Source organism: Sus scrofa, chromosome 15 (genome assembly GCF_054392235.1).
Source record: "Sus scrofa isolate SSC_HxYL_T2T_F1_AM1 chromosome 15, Sscrofa_HxYL_maternal_Yorkshire_Landrace_v2.0, whole genome shotgun sequence".
NCBI lineage: Eukaryota > Metazoa > Chordata > Mammalia > Artiodactyla > Suidae > Sus > Sus scrofa.
In genome coordinates this window covers 125,734,562-125,752,608 of record NC_139397.1, presented here as the reverse complement: position 1 = coordinate 125,752,608, position 18,047 = coordinate 125,734,562, and the positions used below count along the sequence as shown (strand labels likewise).

The 18,047-nt window shown below is 41.6% G+C and overlaps 1 protein-coding gene across 25 annotated transcripts in view; it reads right to left on the bottom strand.

The window, feature by feature from the left end:
* Positions 1-15,895, bottom strand: part of PIKFYVE (phosphoinositide kinase, FYVE-type zinc finger containing) — a 96,555-nt gene extending 80,660 nt beyond the window's left edge. For 6 of the 25 annotated variants that reach the window (XR_014829126.1, XR_014829125.1, XM_013984435.3 and 3 more), the window contains exons 1-6: positions 15,858-15,895; positions 12,129-12,309; positions 9,396-9,545; positions 9,106-9,141; positions 6,081-6,199; positions 5,200-5,371 (exon numbers count right to left, since the gene is read on the bottom strand). Coding sequence is in view for 22 of the 25 variants with exons in the window: in XM_013984435.3 (XP_013839889.1) it covers positions 5,200-5,371; positions 6,081-6,199; positions 9,106-9,141; positions 9,396-9,545; positions 12,129-12,300 (649 nt within the window). In the remaining 3 variants the exon portion in view is untranslated. Of the gene's footprint in view, positions 1-5,199; positions 5,372-6,080; positions 6,200-9,105; positions 9,142-9,395; positions 9,546-12,128; positions 12,310-15,715 lie in introns of all 25 variants that reach the window. The other 19 variants (XR_014829127.1, XM_013984437.3, XM_021076160.2 and 16 more) reach the window with 5 other exon arrangements.
* Positions 15,896-18,047: the final 2,152 nt, after the last annotated feature.

Genomic DNA, 18,047 nt, shown 5'->3' with positions numbered 1-18,047 from the left:
CTGCCTAAATGTTAAATTTTCATTTCTACCGTTTTTCTATAACATTTTAGTGCACTTAAAAAGGAGTTAAGATAATTAAACTTTACCAATAAATGTTACTCAACAAGTCTACTTTAATTATTCTGACCATTAACATTAGAAAACTAAAGTGACATGGAACAAAAGACCTCTAAAAGTCAAGTGTTTTTACTGTAATTACTACCAAGTACAATAAAGGATCTTTTCATTCTAAGACAACCATTACACAGTACTCAGCTTTATTAAATTATGCATGTATTTTAAGCAAAATTAAATACTGTATGTTGCTGTATTCATTTCTAACACCATGATTCAACAGATGAATCTAGAGAAAAATACCTCCAATCAGGAACCAAAAACAACAACAACAAAATGAACTCCAGGCCATGATAAAAGAGTGCTAGGACACACCACCACTGGCCAACCAAAGCAGAACTGCAGGAAGGAGATGAAATTACCTCCTACAGAAAGGTCTTGCAAACAGAGGCTTGGTTCTTACACTGCAAAAGAAATCTCCCTTAATCAGTCAGCTATTAGAATGAAAACAATCAGATCAATAAAAGGAGCCAAGGGAGTTTCCACCATGGCTCAGCAGTAACGAACCCAGATCAGGATCTATGAAGATGTGGGTTCAATTCCTGGCCTCGCTCAGTGGGTAAGCATCTGGCATTGCCGTGACCTGTGGTGTAGGTCACAGATGCAGGTCAGATTTGGCATTGCTGTGGCTGTGGCATAGGCCGGCAGCTGCAACTCCAGTTGGACCCCTAGCCTGGGAGCTTCCACATGCCTGGGTATGGCCCTAAAAAGACAAAAAAATTAAAGGTATCCAAGCCTGACCAGAAAAGTTTTCATTTCCTGAAGAATCCTCACCAGCAAGGGCCTAATGAGCACATGTCTATATTATATGATGAGGTAAACAGGTTGATAAGGCACAGCCTGCCTTCAAAGAACTCCACCCACTGAACACAACAGTCAAAATTTTAAAATTGCACAAGGAGTTCCCCCTGTGGCTCAGCAGGTTAAGGATCCAACATCATCTCTGTGAGGATGAACCCTGACCTCGCTCAGTGGGTTAAGGATCCAGCACTGCCGCAAGCTGAGGTCTAGGTCACAGATGAGAAACTGGGTCACAGATGAGTGTTGGCATAGGCTGACAGCTGCAGCTCTGATTTAACCCCTGGCCCAGGAACCTCCGTATGCTGCAGGTGCAACCATAAAAAGAAAAAAAAAAATTGCATAAGAGATGCAGAGATAACACTGCTCCTACCACTAGTAATCACAGCTTAACATTCACTGATCCTTTTCTATGTGCCTAGGTATTCTAGGTATTTATTCATGTATTATTTATGATATATAATTGTGTCCAGAACCTATTATCCCATTTGCAATGGTTAATTCTACTTGTCAACTTGGCTGAGACCAACAATAGTCAAGTTGTTGCTGTGAAGGTTTTCTTTAAAAATACAACAAAAATGTACAATCTGTTGACTTTAAGATTACCCTCCATAATGTGGGTGGGCCTTATCCAACTGTTTGAAGGCAGGCCCTATCCAATTGTTTGAAGGCCTTAAGATCAAAGACTGAGGATTCCAGGGGGAAAAAAAGGGAATTCTGTCTCACATCTTTAATACAAAAATCCTGCCTGAGTTTTCAGCCTGCTGGCCTACCCTAGGAATTCTGACTAGCCAGTTCCCCTAATCACTTGAGCCAATTCCTTAAAATAAACCTCTTTCTATATATAAATGTTGGGGATTTGAGAGGAAGAAAAGTAAAGATTCTATTAGTTCTGCTTCTTTGGAGCACCTTACTAAAAATTTTAGTACCAAGAGTAGTTCTAGAGCAACAAGATTTTAAGGATAAGTTTTCTGAATTGGTTCTTGGGTTTCTAGGTATGGTCTCTAGACTTAAAAGCAATAAGGATTCATTCCCAGTAGTAATGGGAGCACTGATAGTCCATGGCATGATGTGGCAACAGCGTCAACGAAATATCACCTATGGATACTCCTAATCAAATACTTACAAGGGGCAAAGATCTGGTGACCATGGACTGCATATCTCAGGACATTTCAGTCGAACTTTCTTCCCTGAAAGGAACCATTTATAGCTGCAGAGCTGAGAATGCTGAAAATCACACTAAGTCTCATCCTGCAAGTGACTGAATCATGACACACACACACACTGACCACTTAAACTTGCGATGGTCGGCTACTCAAGTGGGAGCACTAGTTATAAAGGAATGAGCTCCTGAACCCTGCAATGGGGATATCAAGGAAGATCTTGATGAAGCTGAGGACACTGAACTCTCAACTTCTGCCTCATCTTCTTTGCGAGTAGGTGTGGACTTCCCACCCTGTCTGACATTAACCCTGGCTTGCCTGAAAAATTCACAATGGCCTCCCATGAGTTCACTGCCTTGCAAGACACTGTTTATTCTCCTCAGGACCCACACCCAATACCCTCTTTGTTTTGAGAGACCTGTAACAGGACTCAAGTCCCAGCAGGCCCTGAAAGGTGAGTTGTAAAGTGGGACCCCTGAGGAAGTTCACTACCCGCCAAAAGAACGACATGACATTTCAAATGGAGACAAACAGAAACCCAGGGAATATGTGTGGGAATGGATATCAAGGGTACAGAATAATAATGGAAAGAACATGAAGTTGGATCAAACTGAATTCATTGATAGGGGCTCACTAAGCAGAGATTCTGGATTTAAAAAGAGCCCTGATAGGAGTCCCTGTCGTGGCACAGTGGTTAACCAATTTGACTAGGAACCATGAGGCTGCGGGTTTGGTCCCTGCCCTTGCTCAGTGGGTTAAAGGATCCAGCGTTGCCGTGAGCTGTGGTGTAGATTGCAGACACGGCTTGGATCCCACGTTGCTGCGGCTGTGGCGTAGGCTGGCAGCTACAGCTCTGATTGGACCCCTAGCCTGGGAACCTCCATATGCCGCGGGAGCGGCCCTAGAAAAGGTAAAAAGACAAAAAAAAAAAAAAGAGCTCTGATAATATCCTTGCAGAGCTTTGCCTTCATCCTTCTCTGTAGGTCAAAAAGTAAACCAGAACTGCTGGCACTGAACTGAGAAACCTAAATGCAATGGGGAACTCGGGGTGGCATTGAATCACCAAAAACAAGGTGGTCGTGTTACTCTGACAGCAAAGTCAAAGCAGTAATCAGAAGAGAGTGATCTATATAGAGATCTATGGCTCTGATCCTGGTGGTCCTAAAAAAGTAAATGGGCAGTCCACTAAATGCTTACTGGAGTTGCATATGAAAAGGAGCTCTAAATCACCGAATAGAGGTCTAACTGGAATCGAAAAGAGTCATGCTCCTTCAACCAATTCGCAGACTTGAGCCATTTACAGACTCAGAAGTCTCTGAATGACAGAAAGCCGGGTCACCTTGAGGAAGAACCCCCAATACACTGCCCCAAAATGTACACTGCTTCCCCAAGGGATGGACAGCCTTTTACGGGGGAGTCTGTGCACTGAGAAAAAGGTTTAACAGTCAAACTTCAGGGGGATTACTGGACTTGGGCTCTGCACTAATACCAATTCCAAGAGGCCCAAGACATTACTGTGGTTTCAGGTCAAAGCAGGGGCTTACAGAGGTCAGGCGATCAGTGGAGTTTCAGATCAGGTCCGTCTTACAAGGGGTTCAGTGGGTTGCCAAACCCATGTGTTATCCTCCAGTATGAGAATATATAACTGGAATAGACGTACTCAGCAAATGACAGAAGCCCTACATTTGTTCCCTAACCTGTGGAGTGGGGGTTATTACTGTAGTTCTGGCCTCCAGAACTGAGAGACAATAAAAATCTCTGTCTGTTCTAAGCCAGTTTGTGGTATTTTGCTACGAAAACCCTAGGGAACCAATACAACAACCATATGAACAAGACAGAACTTTATCCTAAAGGTAATGGGAGTTCTGAAAGGGTTTTGCGCCAGGCAATACCTCGAAATGATGAGATTAGCATTTAACAAGATATTAACAAGTATGAAAAATGAATCAGAGGTATGGAAAAACTAAAAGTAAACAAATCTTTTGAAGGCTATAGCCATAATCTGGATGAAACTGGGGTCTGAATTCTTAAGTTAAAAAAAAAAAAAATGTCTTTTTGGAGTTCCCATCATGGCTCAGCAGTAACGAACCTGACTCAATCCCTGGCCTTGCTCAGTAGGTTAAGGATCCGGTGTTGCCAGGAGCTGTGGTGTACAACAAAGACACAGCTCAGATTCTGCATTGCTTGGCTGTGGTGTAGGCTGGTGGCTACAGTTCCAATTTGACCCCTAGCCTGGGAACTTCTATATCCTGAGGGTATAGCCCTAAAAAGATGAAAAAAAAATTTTTTTTAAGTGAATAAGGCCAAAAAGGAGTTCTGCATGATAATAAAAATAACACGAAAGAGATGCTAAGAGCATCCCTTTTTGGTAACTTCTGCCCACCTTCCACTTCCTAGTCACTGTATCAACCCACACACATTGTTAAGTTTCTCCTGCTTCAACAAATGATTTTAAATGTCTGGATTACTAAAATTTAGGGAAGGGAGTTCCCGTTGTGGCTCAGCAGGTTAAGAACCTTACAAGTATCCATGAGGATATGGGTTTGATCTCTGGTATCGCTCAGTGGATTAAGGATCCAGAATTGTCACAAGGTGTGGGTATAGGTCACAGATGCATCTCGGATCTCATGTGGCTGTGGCTTCACTTAGAACCCCATCTGGGATCTTCCATATGCTACAGGTGTGGCCCTAAAAAGAGAAAAAAAAGGAAAAGGAAAAAAAAATTTAGGGAAGAATATGAGTAAATGCAATTTGCTAAAGCACAGTGTCCAGTGTCATATAACTCAAGGGATATCTTTATTTCATAAAATAAAAATTCTCATAGTAAAATACCCTAACCATCTTGTGTAATCAATGTTAACATGCCCATGGTTTTTTGCTAGATCTATGATACATGGCCTTTTGCTCATTATTTATGAACATCTTCATCTATTTTATTATCCAACAGCAAGGTCCTTCAAAGCGAAGCCATGTCTCTTGCATGTTTGTGCCCTTCCCCCCTGCCGCCTGCCCCAGCTCACACATAAAGTCCAAATAAAAAATGACTTAACCTGGGTCTTGTATTATAACTATTTTATAGTCATGACCTGTAAAAGTGAAAAAATGGTCAGTAATATGCATTTACCTGTATAACCCATAAATTTTCCAGGGATTTCTTGATTGCAGCAACGACTGCAGAAAATTTGCCCACACAATCGGCAATGGTGTCTGCGCCTAAAAGTGGTAAATTTCTCATTACAGTCATAGCACTCTTTACACTGGCTATCTGGCATCCAGTATTGCTTCAGGTCACTGTCCTGTAACAATAAAAATGTGTGAAGCCTTCTTAAAAATACTGAGTATTAGGATGCAATGGTAAAGGCAATGCTAATCAAATCCTAGAAGGTTTCTTTTGCACAAATGAAGCTATTTCTAAAATTCGCACGAGAATACAAAAGGCCAAAATGACCAAGACAATCTTGAAGAAGAATAAGCTGAAGGACATATTACAACTTATAATAACTCAGTGTCAGTTGTTAAGACTTATTCTAAAGCTAGAATATTTTTAGGGCACTCGTGCAAAGATAGAAAAAAAAGGCGCTGTGGACGAGAGAAGTGTTGGCACGTCCCCACACATATATATATGGATTAATAACAAGATACTTAATGTAATCAATGAAGGGTCGTCTTAAAAAAAAAAAATTGGTGCCGAGTCTAACTGGTCTTCCATGCAGGAAAAAAAATGAGACTTGACCCCTATACAAATAATAAAGCTTCTCAAAGAAACCACAGGAGAATATTTATTTTGCCCCTGGGCTAGAAAAACACTTCACCAAAAGCACAACCCATAAAAGAAAAAAAAAGATAAATTAAAATGAAGAATTTATGTGAAAAAATATGGTGAGTCACAGTTGGAGTTAGCATTAACTGAACTTTCTTTCAAGTGGCATTGTATCATTTTCAGCGAAGAATGCATGATCCCTGTATAAGTGCTTAATAAGTAATCTTCTAAACCTTCTAGAGTACCTGGCTCTTCCCCTCCATGATCTCCTTGAGGCGTTTTAATACTGTGCTGAGGCTTCGAAGCTGAACAGCTGTACGAGGGTCATGACCTCCAAAGGTAGGTTCTGCTTTCCTTCTGGTGTCTAAGTCAGTTGCACCAAAAAAATAAACAAACGAAAACCTTAATAGTCTCTAGTATCAATGCAAACAATGCAAAGTGCCTCTTATTTTCAGCATATGCTTATGTTCTCCCGGCCAGTGATACAAATTGAGAGTTAAAACTAGTCTTTATAAGAGTAAGAGGCTGTTCAAAGTGTTTATTACCGTATACAACACAGCTTCGCAAGCAAATAAGGGCTATCTGAGACAAGCACTGTCTGAGATTGCTGATGATTCTGAGGCCTGGACAGGAGCATCACTTAATTTACTAATGCTTTCTTGGGTGCTTTGGTTCTAAGCCATAATAAATACCTACTAGAAATTTAGCAGAAGGAAAAGCAATCCCAGTGAGTTATCCTAGCCCAGTCTCTACAGTCAAACAGGTCTGCAACAGGGTTGAACAGCTCAGTTCAGTCTGCAAACCACAAACCCAAAGGCTCGCCAGGTAAATTGCAAGGGAGTAATTTAATAACCAACCCCACAGAGTCTGACAGCCTGCAGAACATCCAGGATGGCCATTTATCCACAGACTTCCCTTCACCCAAGAAGTGCCACTCCTCCACCCTGCAGCTCTAAACTAGAAGGGATCCCTTGCTCTCGAAATAGCAATCCTGAAACCAATCCTGTTAATAACAAAACAAACCTACATTCCAGAGTGGGGTGTGCCCACTAAAGCTGTCATCTATTATTTCCCTTTTAGAGCAAGATGACTTCACAAGTGTCTACCTATTCTTGGCTCCAGCAGTTATTAAACCTAAGGAGGAAGTAGATGTGGCTTGATGAAAAGGATAAGCATCTCTATTAGCTTAAACTCATTAACCTAATAATCTCTGCCAAGCAAGATGGAAAACAGCCCACTCTAAACGCTTACCAAATCCATGTATTTGCTAGATTTGCCTTTGGTGTTGTTTTGGTTGGACGGGAAGGAAAGGATTAGAGAGGAATGAAAGGCTGGTATCTAAATCTAAATTGGCTAAGAAGTTTCCAAGATAATAATTATGGAAATGATATCTAAACTGCACCAATGTTAGAAAACTTCTTTTTTTATCTTTTTAGGGCCGCAACCACAGCATATGGAGGTTCTGAGGCTAGGAGGTCAGACTGGAGCTGTAGCCGCTGGCCTACACCACAGCCACAGCCACATCAGATCCAAACCATGTCTGTGACCTACACCACAGCTCACGGAAACACCAGATCCTTAACCACTGAGTGAGGCCAGGGATCAAGCCTGTGTCCTCATGGATACTAGTCAGATTTGTTTCCACTGAGCCACAATGGGAATTCCTAGAAAACTTTGAAAACATTTTCTTTCTATAAACAATAATTTCAGGAGATACCTTAGAATAAAAATGTATATGTATTAGAATGACCAAATTGTTCTCAAGTCTCCATTTTAAACCATGATTTATGAATTGTAAAAGGAGACAGATGAAGCTGTTAAAAGAGTAAGGCTGTGCTCCCATGCACAGGCAACAATTAACTGTGAAGCCACTTGCATTTAGCCACTAAGGAGTATAAGAGCATACAAATAGCATCATCAGCAGTGTGCAATAATTGAATAAGGAAGAGCAAGGCTGTTTCTAGAAGCAAAAGAATCACAGATCGTGGATGAAGATGAAAGAGACCTGAGAGAAAATCTGGTCTAGCACACTCTGCTCTCAAGCAAATCATCTTAGTGGCTTCTCTAATAAAATGAGTATTAGAAAAAGAAATGACTTTTCAAGGTCACAGAGTTAATAAATAGTGGAACCATAGCCTTTTAGTAGGAAAAGGAGCTATTAATTGGTTGAACAGTCCCAACTTGGGAAGCTCAAATGCCTCCAACGGCTAAAGTAAAAATGAAAGAATCAAGTGGACTTGATAAAAGACAGTAAGGAATGGTGGGGACTGCAGCAAACTCGACATTATAGTCTACTCAGTGATATTTAAATTAAAGTTTAGCAAAACACCAGAGCAAGGTTTGGTGGGCTGTCAGTCTGTAACCCCTAAAAGATTGGATTCTAGTCCAACTCCTCAACTTTATAAACAAAGAAATCCTACGTTTAATTCAGCATAAAATTTAGTCATAAGAGCTTCCTTAGCAAAAATAGGAATGCTATCACATATCAGGTTAAAGAGCTAAGAAGAGTCCATTAAGGTTAAAGGTTAAAGTGGGGATGGGCGCTTCCTTCCATCCATTTGGAGTGAGGAGCTCATTTCTCCCTCTCTCCCTCCTACCCTCTGATTCTTTCTTCCAAAAGGCTGACATACCCCAGGCTGAGGCCCTCTGCCCTGGAAAACCTGCAAAGGTGATGCAACCCAATCTGCTCCAGTCCTTCAGAAGAAACTCTTCCTCTGCTTGTTCCTCCTCCTCCTCCAACCCACCAGAAGAAAGTCCTGAAGCAAGGCTCAACTAGCAATAAAATATCCTGCCAACCACTGTTACCTGGGCCGCCTATTTTCACTCGAAGGCCAGGCAAGACAGGCCCTGACATTCCTGGACACCTACGCTCAACCCTCCCCTCCATTATGCCACCGTTCACTGCCCTTCTCCTGTCACCTTGAGTTGGGCAAACCACTGCACCAAGGTAAAAATCTAACAGAAAGAAAACAGAACTCACTTTCTCTAGTCTCTCGATTCACGCACTGATCCCAGCCTGTACTAAAGAGAAGAGCATGAAAATGAAGGAGGTGACCGCGTCGTAGACCAGGATGGAGAATAGACAGGCGAGAGGAGCTCAGCTTACCCAGCCACACTGACAGTGTGCAACCCGACAAGGACAGAAGGCCAAGAGCAAGTGGCAGCCCACTAATGGAGTGGAGAGACTTCTGCAGCCAGAGGCATGCACATCCCATTACGCTGGCCGCCCCCAGACTCTGTGCAGCATTCATTCACAAAGCTGAAACTAACCTGTGTTCTCCTGGGGGTGTGGCAAACTGTTCTCTGCTGAAACCCAAGCAAGTAATTAATCAAAACACAGTCAAGAGATCTCTGCCTTGCCTACATTAAAGTTTAATGAAATATCTAAGAACTCTTTTTATCAACAAATTCTTTCACTCTCTAGGTTAACAGATTCATTGATTCTGAAGGGTACCTGACTATTTCAAAGGGCAAAAAAGTTAAGTCAGTGAACAACCTGGGAAACACAATGACTGGGAAAACCTACTACATTGAGAGGGATGAATCAAGAACAGTCTTACCTAACACTGAAGATCGCCGCTGGAGCTCCTCATTGAGCTGCTTTTTATATGGTGTAGGTGACCTCACAGACTGTGTCCTTGAAGGAAGCTGAGGGCTGGTCCAACTTCCAGTCAGAGACTGCTGTTCTCCCTGGCCCCCTTCTGCTCGCTCTGAAGCAAAGGAAAGCTTGGAATTATTAGAAAAACTAAAACTCAGAGTTCAGCAAAGGAAAGGAAATAGATGCATTTTTTTTTGTTGTTGTTTTAGGAAAGAATGTATACTTTTTATTACATGACTAAGTAAAACTTAGGCTTTTTTTTTTTTTTTTTTTTTTGTCTTTTTGCCATTTTTTTTCTTGGGCCGCTACTGCGGCATTTGGAGGTTCCCAGGCTAGGGGTTGAATCGGAGCTGTAGCTGCCAGCCTGCACCAGAGCCACAGCAATGCTGGATCCAAGCCGCATCTGCAGCCTACACCACAACTCATGGCAATGCCAGATCCTTAACCCACTGAGCAAGGCCAGGGATGGAACCCGCGACCTCATGGTTCCTAGTCGGATTCATTAGCCACGACGGGAACTCCAGGCCTTTTTTTTTTTTTTTTTTTTTTAATGAAAAGAGATTCAAAGGTGACAAAATTACAGGCCAATAATTACATCCTTGTATTTGTGATCTTCAGTTTGTTTTACTTTCATTAGAAACTTCTTGGAGTTCCTGTCGTGGATTAGCAGTTAACAAACCCAACTAGCATCCATGAGGACACGGGTTCGATCCCTGGCCTCGCTCAATGGGTTAAGGATCTGGCATTGCCGTGAACTGTGGTGTAGGTCGCAGACTCGACTTAGATCCCATGTTGGCTGTGGCTGTGGTGTAGGCTGGCGGCTACAGCTCAGAATGGACCCCTAGCCTGGGAACCTCCATATGCTGCGGGTGTGGCCCTAAAAGACAAAAAGACAAAAAAAAAAAAAGAAACTTCTTGGGCATATTAAAGCAAACAAAATACAAGCTTCACATTTTTGTTGTTGTTTTATGGGGTGGCTCCCTTGGACTATTAAAACGGTGTCCAGTGGATACTAGGTGCTCAATAAATATGTGCTAAATAATATTCTCCTAAAATAGCTAAATGTAATGTGATATAACATGGAATCAGGGAACAAAAAATAAAGGCATTACATAGAAACTGAAGAGATATAAATAAAATACATACTTCAGTTAATAACAATGTGTTAACAGGAGCTCCCTTCCTGGCTCAGCAGTTGACGAACCCAACTAGGATCCATGAGGATACTGGTTCAATCCCTAGCCTCACTCAGTGGTTGGGGATCCAGCATTGCCGTGAGGTGAGCTGTGGTGTAGGTCGAAGACCCAGCTCAGATCCCACGTTGCTGTGTAGCTCCGATTCAACCCCTAGCCTAGGAACTTCCATATGCCGCAAATGCGGTCCTAAAAAAAAAAAAAAAAAAACAGAAAAAAAAATTTTTTTTAATTAAAAAAAAATGTGTTAATAATGGTTCATTAATTGTAATAAATGTACTATACCAATGTAAGGTGTTAATAACAGGGGGAGGGAGTTCCCATTGTGCTGCAGGGGAAACAAATTCAACTAGGAACCATGAGTTTGTAGGTTCCATCCCTGGCCTCATTTAGTGGGTTAAGGATCTGGTGTTGCCGTGACCTAAGGTATAGGTTGAAGATGTGGCTCAGATCTCGAGTTGCTGTGGCTGTGGCGTAGGCCAGCAGCTACAGCTCCAATTTGATCCGTAGCCTGCGAACCTCCATATGCCACTGGTGTGGCCCTAAAAAGAAAAAAAAGAAAAAAGAAAAAAATAAATAAAATAACAGGGGGAACTGGGTGTAAGGCTTTATGAGAACTCTCTGTATTTTCTGCTCAATTTTTTTCATAACTCAAACTATTCTAAAAAATAAGATTGTTGAGTTCTGTTTATTTTTAAAGATCACTGCTTCAAAATGGACTAACAGTAGGTATTACAGAGCTTTAAACATGACTGCTAATAAAAGTTAATACTACTAAAATTTCTACTGAGGTAATTAAATTGTTAACCCCCAAATCCCTTACAACTGGAGGGATTGCTTTCTAACACATTTCAAATAATACAGCCAAATATAAAGCAAAATATGTAGGCCATGTTTTTTCAATTCTTCAAATGAATAAAAAATATATTACTTAAAAAGAGCTCATTTTCAAAATATCTTTTCACCTGGTGTCATTAAATGTACACCTTATCCTAACAAGTTTAAGTCAATAATAGGCCTTCATGAAAACTTTCAATTTTTGAAAAATATAAAGCTTTCCTCCTATGTGCTGATCCTTTGGTTTCACTGCTATAGTTAAAATCTTTTGGCTATTAACCCCTAAAAGAGCAAAGTCCACTCTATGAACTTAAGAAAATTGAAATATATTAAGGGAAAAAAAAAGAATGCTAACTTCTCTTTAAAAAGGGACCTCCTTTTAAAGCTCTTTTCTTTCTTTATTTTTTATTAAAGTATGTTGATTTACAATGCTGTGCCAATTTCAACATTTAATTTTCAATTCAGATCTTCAGTTGCCAATAATTAAAAAGATTAAAGGGAAAATTCTCGCATGTCTCTTATGCAGTTAACCCCACTGACCTATGATTAAAGCTACCTCCTTGTTAATATTTCACTTTCTTGCAAAGACCCTGCATGAAAGTCAGACAGGAGAATTTCAGAGTATCAAGATGGTAGGGTCTCCGATGTTTAAGAGTGAGTCTTACCTTTGTTAAATCGAAAGAGATTTACAAAAGAACTATATGCTGATTTAAAAGGAGGTTCGTCCTGATCAGGAGTCAAAGGTTTAAAGTGTGTGAGATGCGAAGGACTAGTAGGAGATCGAGGCAAATCATTAGCAGAGTCCAATGTTGGGGAAGTCTTATCATCTGTGGCCATTTCATGAGTCTAATAAACAAAAGAAATAAGCAAACATATAAGTTCTTCGGGAAACCCAAAGGTTGATTCCAAACAGCAACCAAATGTCTAGAAATCTGACTTCAGAAAGTCAGACCTATGAAAACCAAAGAGTAAATAAATCTAGTTAAGTATATAGTCCAAATTAAGACTGAAAACACTGCAATCTAGATCACAAGAGTCTCAGTCACCTAAAACTAGGATTACACAGTCAACCTCATTTTCGGTATTACTATTCAAATACAGAATATACCAAAATTATTAAAAATTGGAGGTAAGGCTTAAATGTGAGCATGCAAAAAGGAAAAAAAAAAGATTTCCACATAACTAACATATTTTTTAAGATTTTTTTTCTTTGGAAAAAGAGATACCCAGCTTTTTAAAGTTATGGGGGGGGCTGATTTTGCCCAAGCATACAAATTCCTCAAAGTTTTATTTTACTTATTTCAATGTTTTCTTTTAAAAAAATATAAAAAATAAATATTTCCAAGAAAAGGAAGTAAGTGCCCCCTTAAGTATATTTCTCATAGGTGAGGTTATAAAACCTCAAAAGTTACCCAAGCTATGTCTCATCACCTATGAGAACACATCCCCCTCATCTGTCCTCCAGGCATAGGCATCAGGTTTCCCTCCTTTGAAGCCTAAACTCATTTAGGTATCCTATCACCAAAAATCACTAATCAACCAAAGCAATGACGCTAACCACATCACCAGATGGAAGTTACAGAAAAGCACTGATGTCTATTTTCTGCCACATTGATTAACACTTCAAATAAAAGAGAAACATGAACAACGCATAACTCAACATTAAAATGCTTTCGGAGTTCCCATCATGGCTCAGCGGTTAATGAACCTGACTAGCATCCATGAGGATGCGGGTTCAATCCCTGACCTCACTCGGTGGGTTAAGGATCTGACATTGCCATGAGCTCTGGTCTAGGTTGCAGACATGGCTCAGATCTGGCATTGCTGTGGCTGTGGCATAGGCTGGAGCTCCGATTTGACCCCTAGCCTGGGAACCTCCACATGCCGCAGGTGCAGCCCTAAAAGCCAAAAAAAAAAAAAAAAAAAAAAAAAAAAAAGCTATAGCTTGGAATCTAATTTATACTTTACCAAGAGGACATTACACTCTTATAAAATGCTTTTCACTTTCAAAATCCTATCTCCCATCTCCTTTCATTTTTACAAAAGTCTTGGAAGACTCACAGAGCTAGCCTTATTACTACATTTTACCTTTAAGACAACCAAGGTACACTGAACCTAAAACAACTTCCTTGAGCGTCACAAAGTTACTCCGTGGTAGGGCTATAACTAGATCCCATGTTTACGTTTTTCAGAGCAAAATTAATTTTGTAGCTCTTCACAGGCTTCCAAATCTGGTCTATCTGAATTCTAACTACTCAAGATGTTGCCTGATTAATAATTTAATTCATTATTAATTAAACAAAGCAAAAATGAAACCACTGATGAATAGAATGTTGGCAACAAAACTATTTATTGGAACGGAGGGAAGGGGGAGGAAAAAGAGGAAGGAGAAGAGGAAGGGGGAGAAAAGGAGGAAGGAAAGAGGGAAAGGACATGTCCTTCTAAAGTGTCAGGACAATCCATACTCCAGCATAAAGGGTTGGGAAATTAGGTGGCGATTAATGAAGTGTAAACTCAAAAAGGGGAAGGGGGGGCAGAGACTTCACTTGGGAGAAAGGATAATGTGACCTCAAAAACAACCTGAAGGCCTTGGAGAACACCCTACATCCTACTTTTGACACAAGTAACATGAGAAGCAGAGGCAGCAACCTCCCCAGAGTCTTAGCATCACGCCTAAGGGTCACCCACATATTAGGCTTTGAAGATAAAAGATAAAAATTACCGTGAGCACACTCACCAAGTGTAATTTCTGAAACAAATATAATCACAGAGTTCATCTCAATAACTACATAGTGATATCAGGATCCTGAAAAAACTGCCTTACCACCCTTATTACCTGGTAGCTTAAAACTTCGATATAAACTAGGACGCTTTCCTATCCGAGAAGTAATTATAAGTATTAACTTACTCATTCAAAAACCACTCGTGTATCAGCAGCACTAGTGAGGAATCCTACTAGTGTATGCAGACCCACTATCAAAAAGCTAATCAGATGTTGAAAATAAGCCTGCTCCATGAGCCAAAACAAAATTTTAACAGACAGAAAAATCCAAGTATCAGCTCAGTCATTTCTAAGTACCGAATACTTTTTTTAAGTACTCAATACATACCTAACAATGCAGGACAGCTGAATACTAGAAGCATTATTTTCCACCTACAAAGATTTTTTGGTTCAACTTTTGATCGATGTACCAACAGATCAAGGTTTTCTAAAGGAAAACCACATGATCCATATGACTTCCCAGAAAGAAGAAAAAGGGAGGACACAGGAGAGTAGACTCTCTCTGCAGAAGAAACTTCACCCGCCCATCTTCGTCACAAACTCGAATCCAACCCAAAGAAACTAAGAATATTTTTTGCTGGAATTTTTATAGTGGGAGTTTGGGAGTGCCGGAAAACAAGACTCAAATATTTCAGAAATATGATTCAAATAAATCAAAAATAAGACAGCACAATATACCAAGAAACTACCTCTGCGGTCAGTACAGGAATAATTTTACAAAAGGAGGCGCTGAATCAGTACAGGATAATTTCATATATATATTCATCAGGTAAATAAAAATAACTTAATACTGAATTCCAGTATTTCTCATATTTCCTGAATGTCTTAATAATAACTTACGTACTGAACAGGAGATGCCTCATTTTTATATTCCATTCTCGACCTTTTGTTGGGAACGTTCTAAACAAGGGGAAAATACGAACTGGGAAATCCTCTCCTCAAGAGACTTTGAAACATAGGTACACATGGTAAAGCCTCAAATAGCAGAAGCAGGGAGTATATACATATTTGAAACCCCATTGTTAGTGTCGTTTCTGCAAATTAGGAACTTTCTTGCCCAGTCTGTGAATACATCTCTGAAAGAAAGGCTCAGAGCTTATCCATCAGAGGGAGGAGGAACTGGACTATGCATCTCAGAAACCAGCTCAAGTGCACGGGACAAGAGGAGGAGCAAGGGAACTTCAGAGGTTTCCAAGGAAACCTCTTAAAGCGCAGCCCCACCCGGCTCCCTTCCCCACTCGCCAGGCAAGGGGCAGCTGGGGAATTAAGGAGCCGGCTGACTGAGGGGACAGGTTCTCCTGCTCTTCTTTGCCCTGCCTCGGCCACAGCCCGGCCTCCAGCCGCGGTAGTGAAGCCCCAGCTCTCGCCTTCACTTCGGATTTCCCCTCCGCTCCGCCCCAGAGCTTCTTAAACCCGCCTTCCTCCCCACCCTCAGGCCCAGCCGGCCGCGCGCCAGGCCCCCTCCCTTACCTGCGCCTCCTGCCCCAGCCCCGCTGGCCTCCCTCCACCCCAGCCTCGGCTTCACCCAGTTCTGGAGCAGGAAGGCGACTAGAAAGGACAGCGCCGGCTACTCAGGCCGCCGGCGGTTGCGGCAGGAAGCAAAGCTGCTTACATGGTTGCTGCGGCTTCTCGCTTCCCCCCCAAGGCTCCGCCCTCTGTTCCTCCTCCCCTCCAATCCGCCACTCTCCCAGGGCCCGGCTCCGCCCTCCCCGCCCCGCCTGCAGGACGTTCGGATCAGACGCTCAGACAGAAAGAGTCCAGCCCAGATAGAGTCGTGCTCGACACCTTGACCGAGATAAAGCCGCCTCAGCCTTTCTGGAGGAAGCCACCGCGACTGCGCGCGTGAGCATCACGCGTGCCGGGTCAGCGGATGGGTGCTGACTAGATTGCAGTTACCGTATGTGTTCGATGATGTGGGCACCAACATCATCGAACACATATATTACCAGGCTCGGCATTCTTATGGACTGACGTTCCTTTGAGTAATATAGAGCACCTAGAGCAAAAACTGTTGTCAGACTAGAGTGATTCTGCCAATGAGCCCTGTAACCTGAAACAAATTACTTATTGCTTTAAGTTCCAAACCTCTTATCTGTAAAATGGGGTTAATGACAGTACCCATTTCACAGATAATTTTTTGAAGATTAAATAAAACATTGTACGTAAAGAATTTGGCATAGGAGTTCCCGTCGTGGTGCAGTGGTTAACGAATCCGACTAGGAACCATGAGGTTGTGGGTTCGGTCCCTGGCCTCACTCAGTGGGTTCAGGATCCGGCGTTGCCGTGAGCTGTGGTGTAGGTTGCAGACGCGTCTCGGATTCCACGTTGCTGTGGCTCTGGTGTAGGCCGGTGGCTACAGCTCCGATTGGACCTCTAGCCTGGGAACCTCCATATGCCGCGGGAGCGGCCCTAGAAAAGGCAAAAAGACCAAAAAAAAAAAAAAAAAAAAAAAGAATTTGGCATAGTGTCTAATCCAGAATAAGTGATGTTAGCTCTACAGCTAATTTTTTCACTGAAATTTTTTGTTGCAAGGACTGGCGCAAATAAAGTCACCAATCCCTGTCTCGCTTTATCGTCCTCACCAGCCTTATCCATCATTTTGCTATTTTAATTTAATTCTGCAGGCCCTTTCCCCACAAGAATTTTGGCAAATCAGCACCCAGTTTTCCTTGAGTTGTGTCTTCTCAGAGTAGTATCCAAACCTGAAGGCTGATAGCAGTATAAATCCTGGTCACCATCTTCAGATGGGCCCCTCAGCAATCAGCCGGGGAGTTGGTAGTCAAATTCTTCCATTCCTCACTACTGCTACCCCACGCCACCACTGGTGACCTTCACTATCATACTCAACAAGAGAATTTCATCTACAAATGAAATAACCCAAGTGTTGGGTCTGATTCCTAACTAACCACCCCCATGACATTTACCTGCATCCACATCTACCCTGACCTGACTCCTGTCCTCATCTCTGGGAGAAAGAAGCCTCTTCTTTCCCCGATCAATCTTCGCAGCTCTCAATCCACCCTCTCAGATCTCCCGTGGGAGTTTCCACCATATCTTCAACCTCTCTTTTTTCAATAACTCTTCCTCCTCAGCCTGTAAACATGCTCAAGTCTATGCCTTCCAAAAACAGAAAGAAAAGCAAACCCACCCCTTGTAATTAGCCTGGTGACATGAATGTTTCATACACCTACCATGAAGTGTAAATTAAATCAAGAGACCAAATGAACAGGATACCCCAGTCAATACACTAATGTATATAGAAACCTCATGTGAACTATGGCATTTGGAATGGATAAGCAATGAGATCCTGCTGTATAGCACAGGGAACAATATCTAGTCACTTTTGATGAGGCACGATGGAGGATAATGCAAGAAAAAGAATGTATATATCTGTGTGACTGGGTCACTTTGCTGTACAGCAGAAATTGACAGAACACTATAAACCAGCTATAATGGAAAAAATAAAAATCATTTTTAAAAAAAGAAACTCCATATACGGTGTTAAAAGGTAACATATTAAAATGTCTAAGAGTTTATCTGAGCAAGAAATCGGGCATCCCCAAATGCAAAGAGGTTAGAAGCACTCCATGGACAGAAGCTAGGGGAAAGACTTACAAAGAGGCTGAAGCAACTCAAGAAAATTATTTGATTGGTTATAGCTTGAGCTGATGGCTTATTTGGGAAAGTCTAGGTGGCTGTTTGTGATTGGTTATCTTTGGTTTCATATTTCTAACCTTGAGGCATTACAGGCTTGGGTTTTGGTTTGCTTACATAGGTTACTAAAACATTGGAGCCTCCTCAG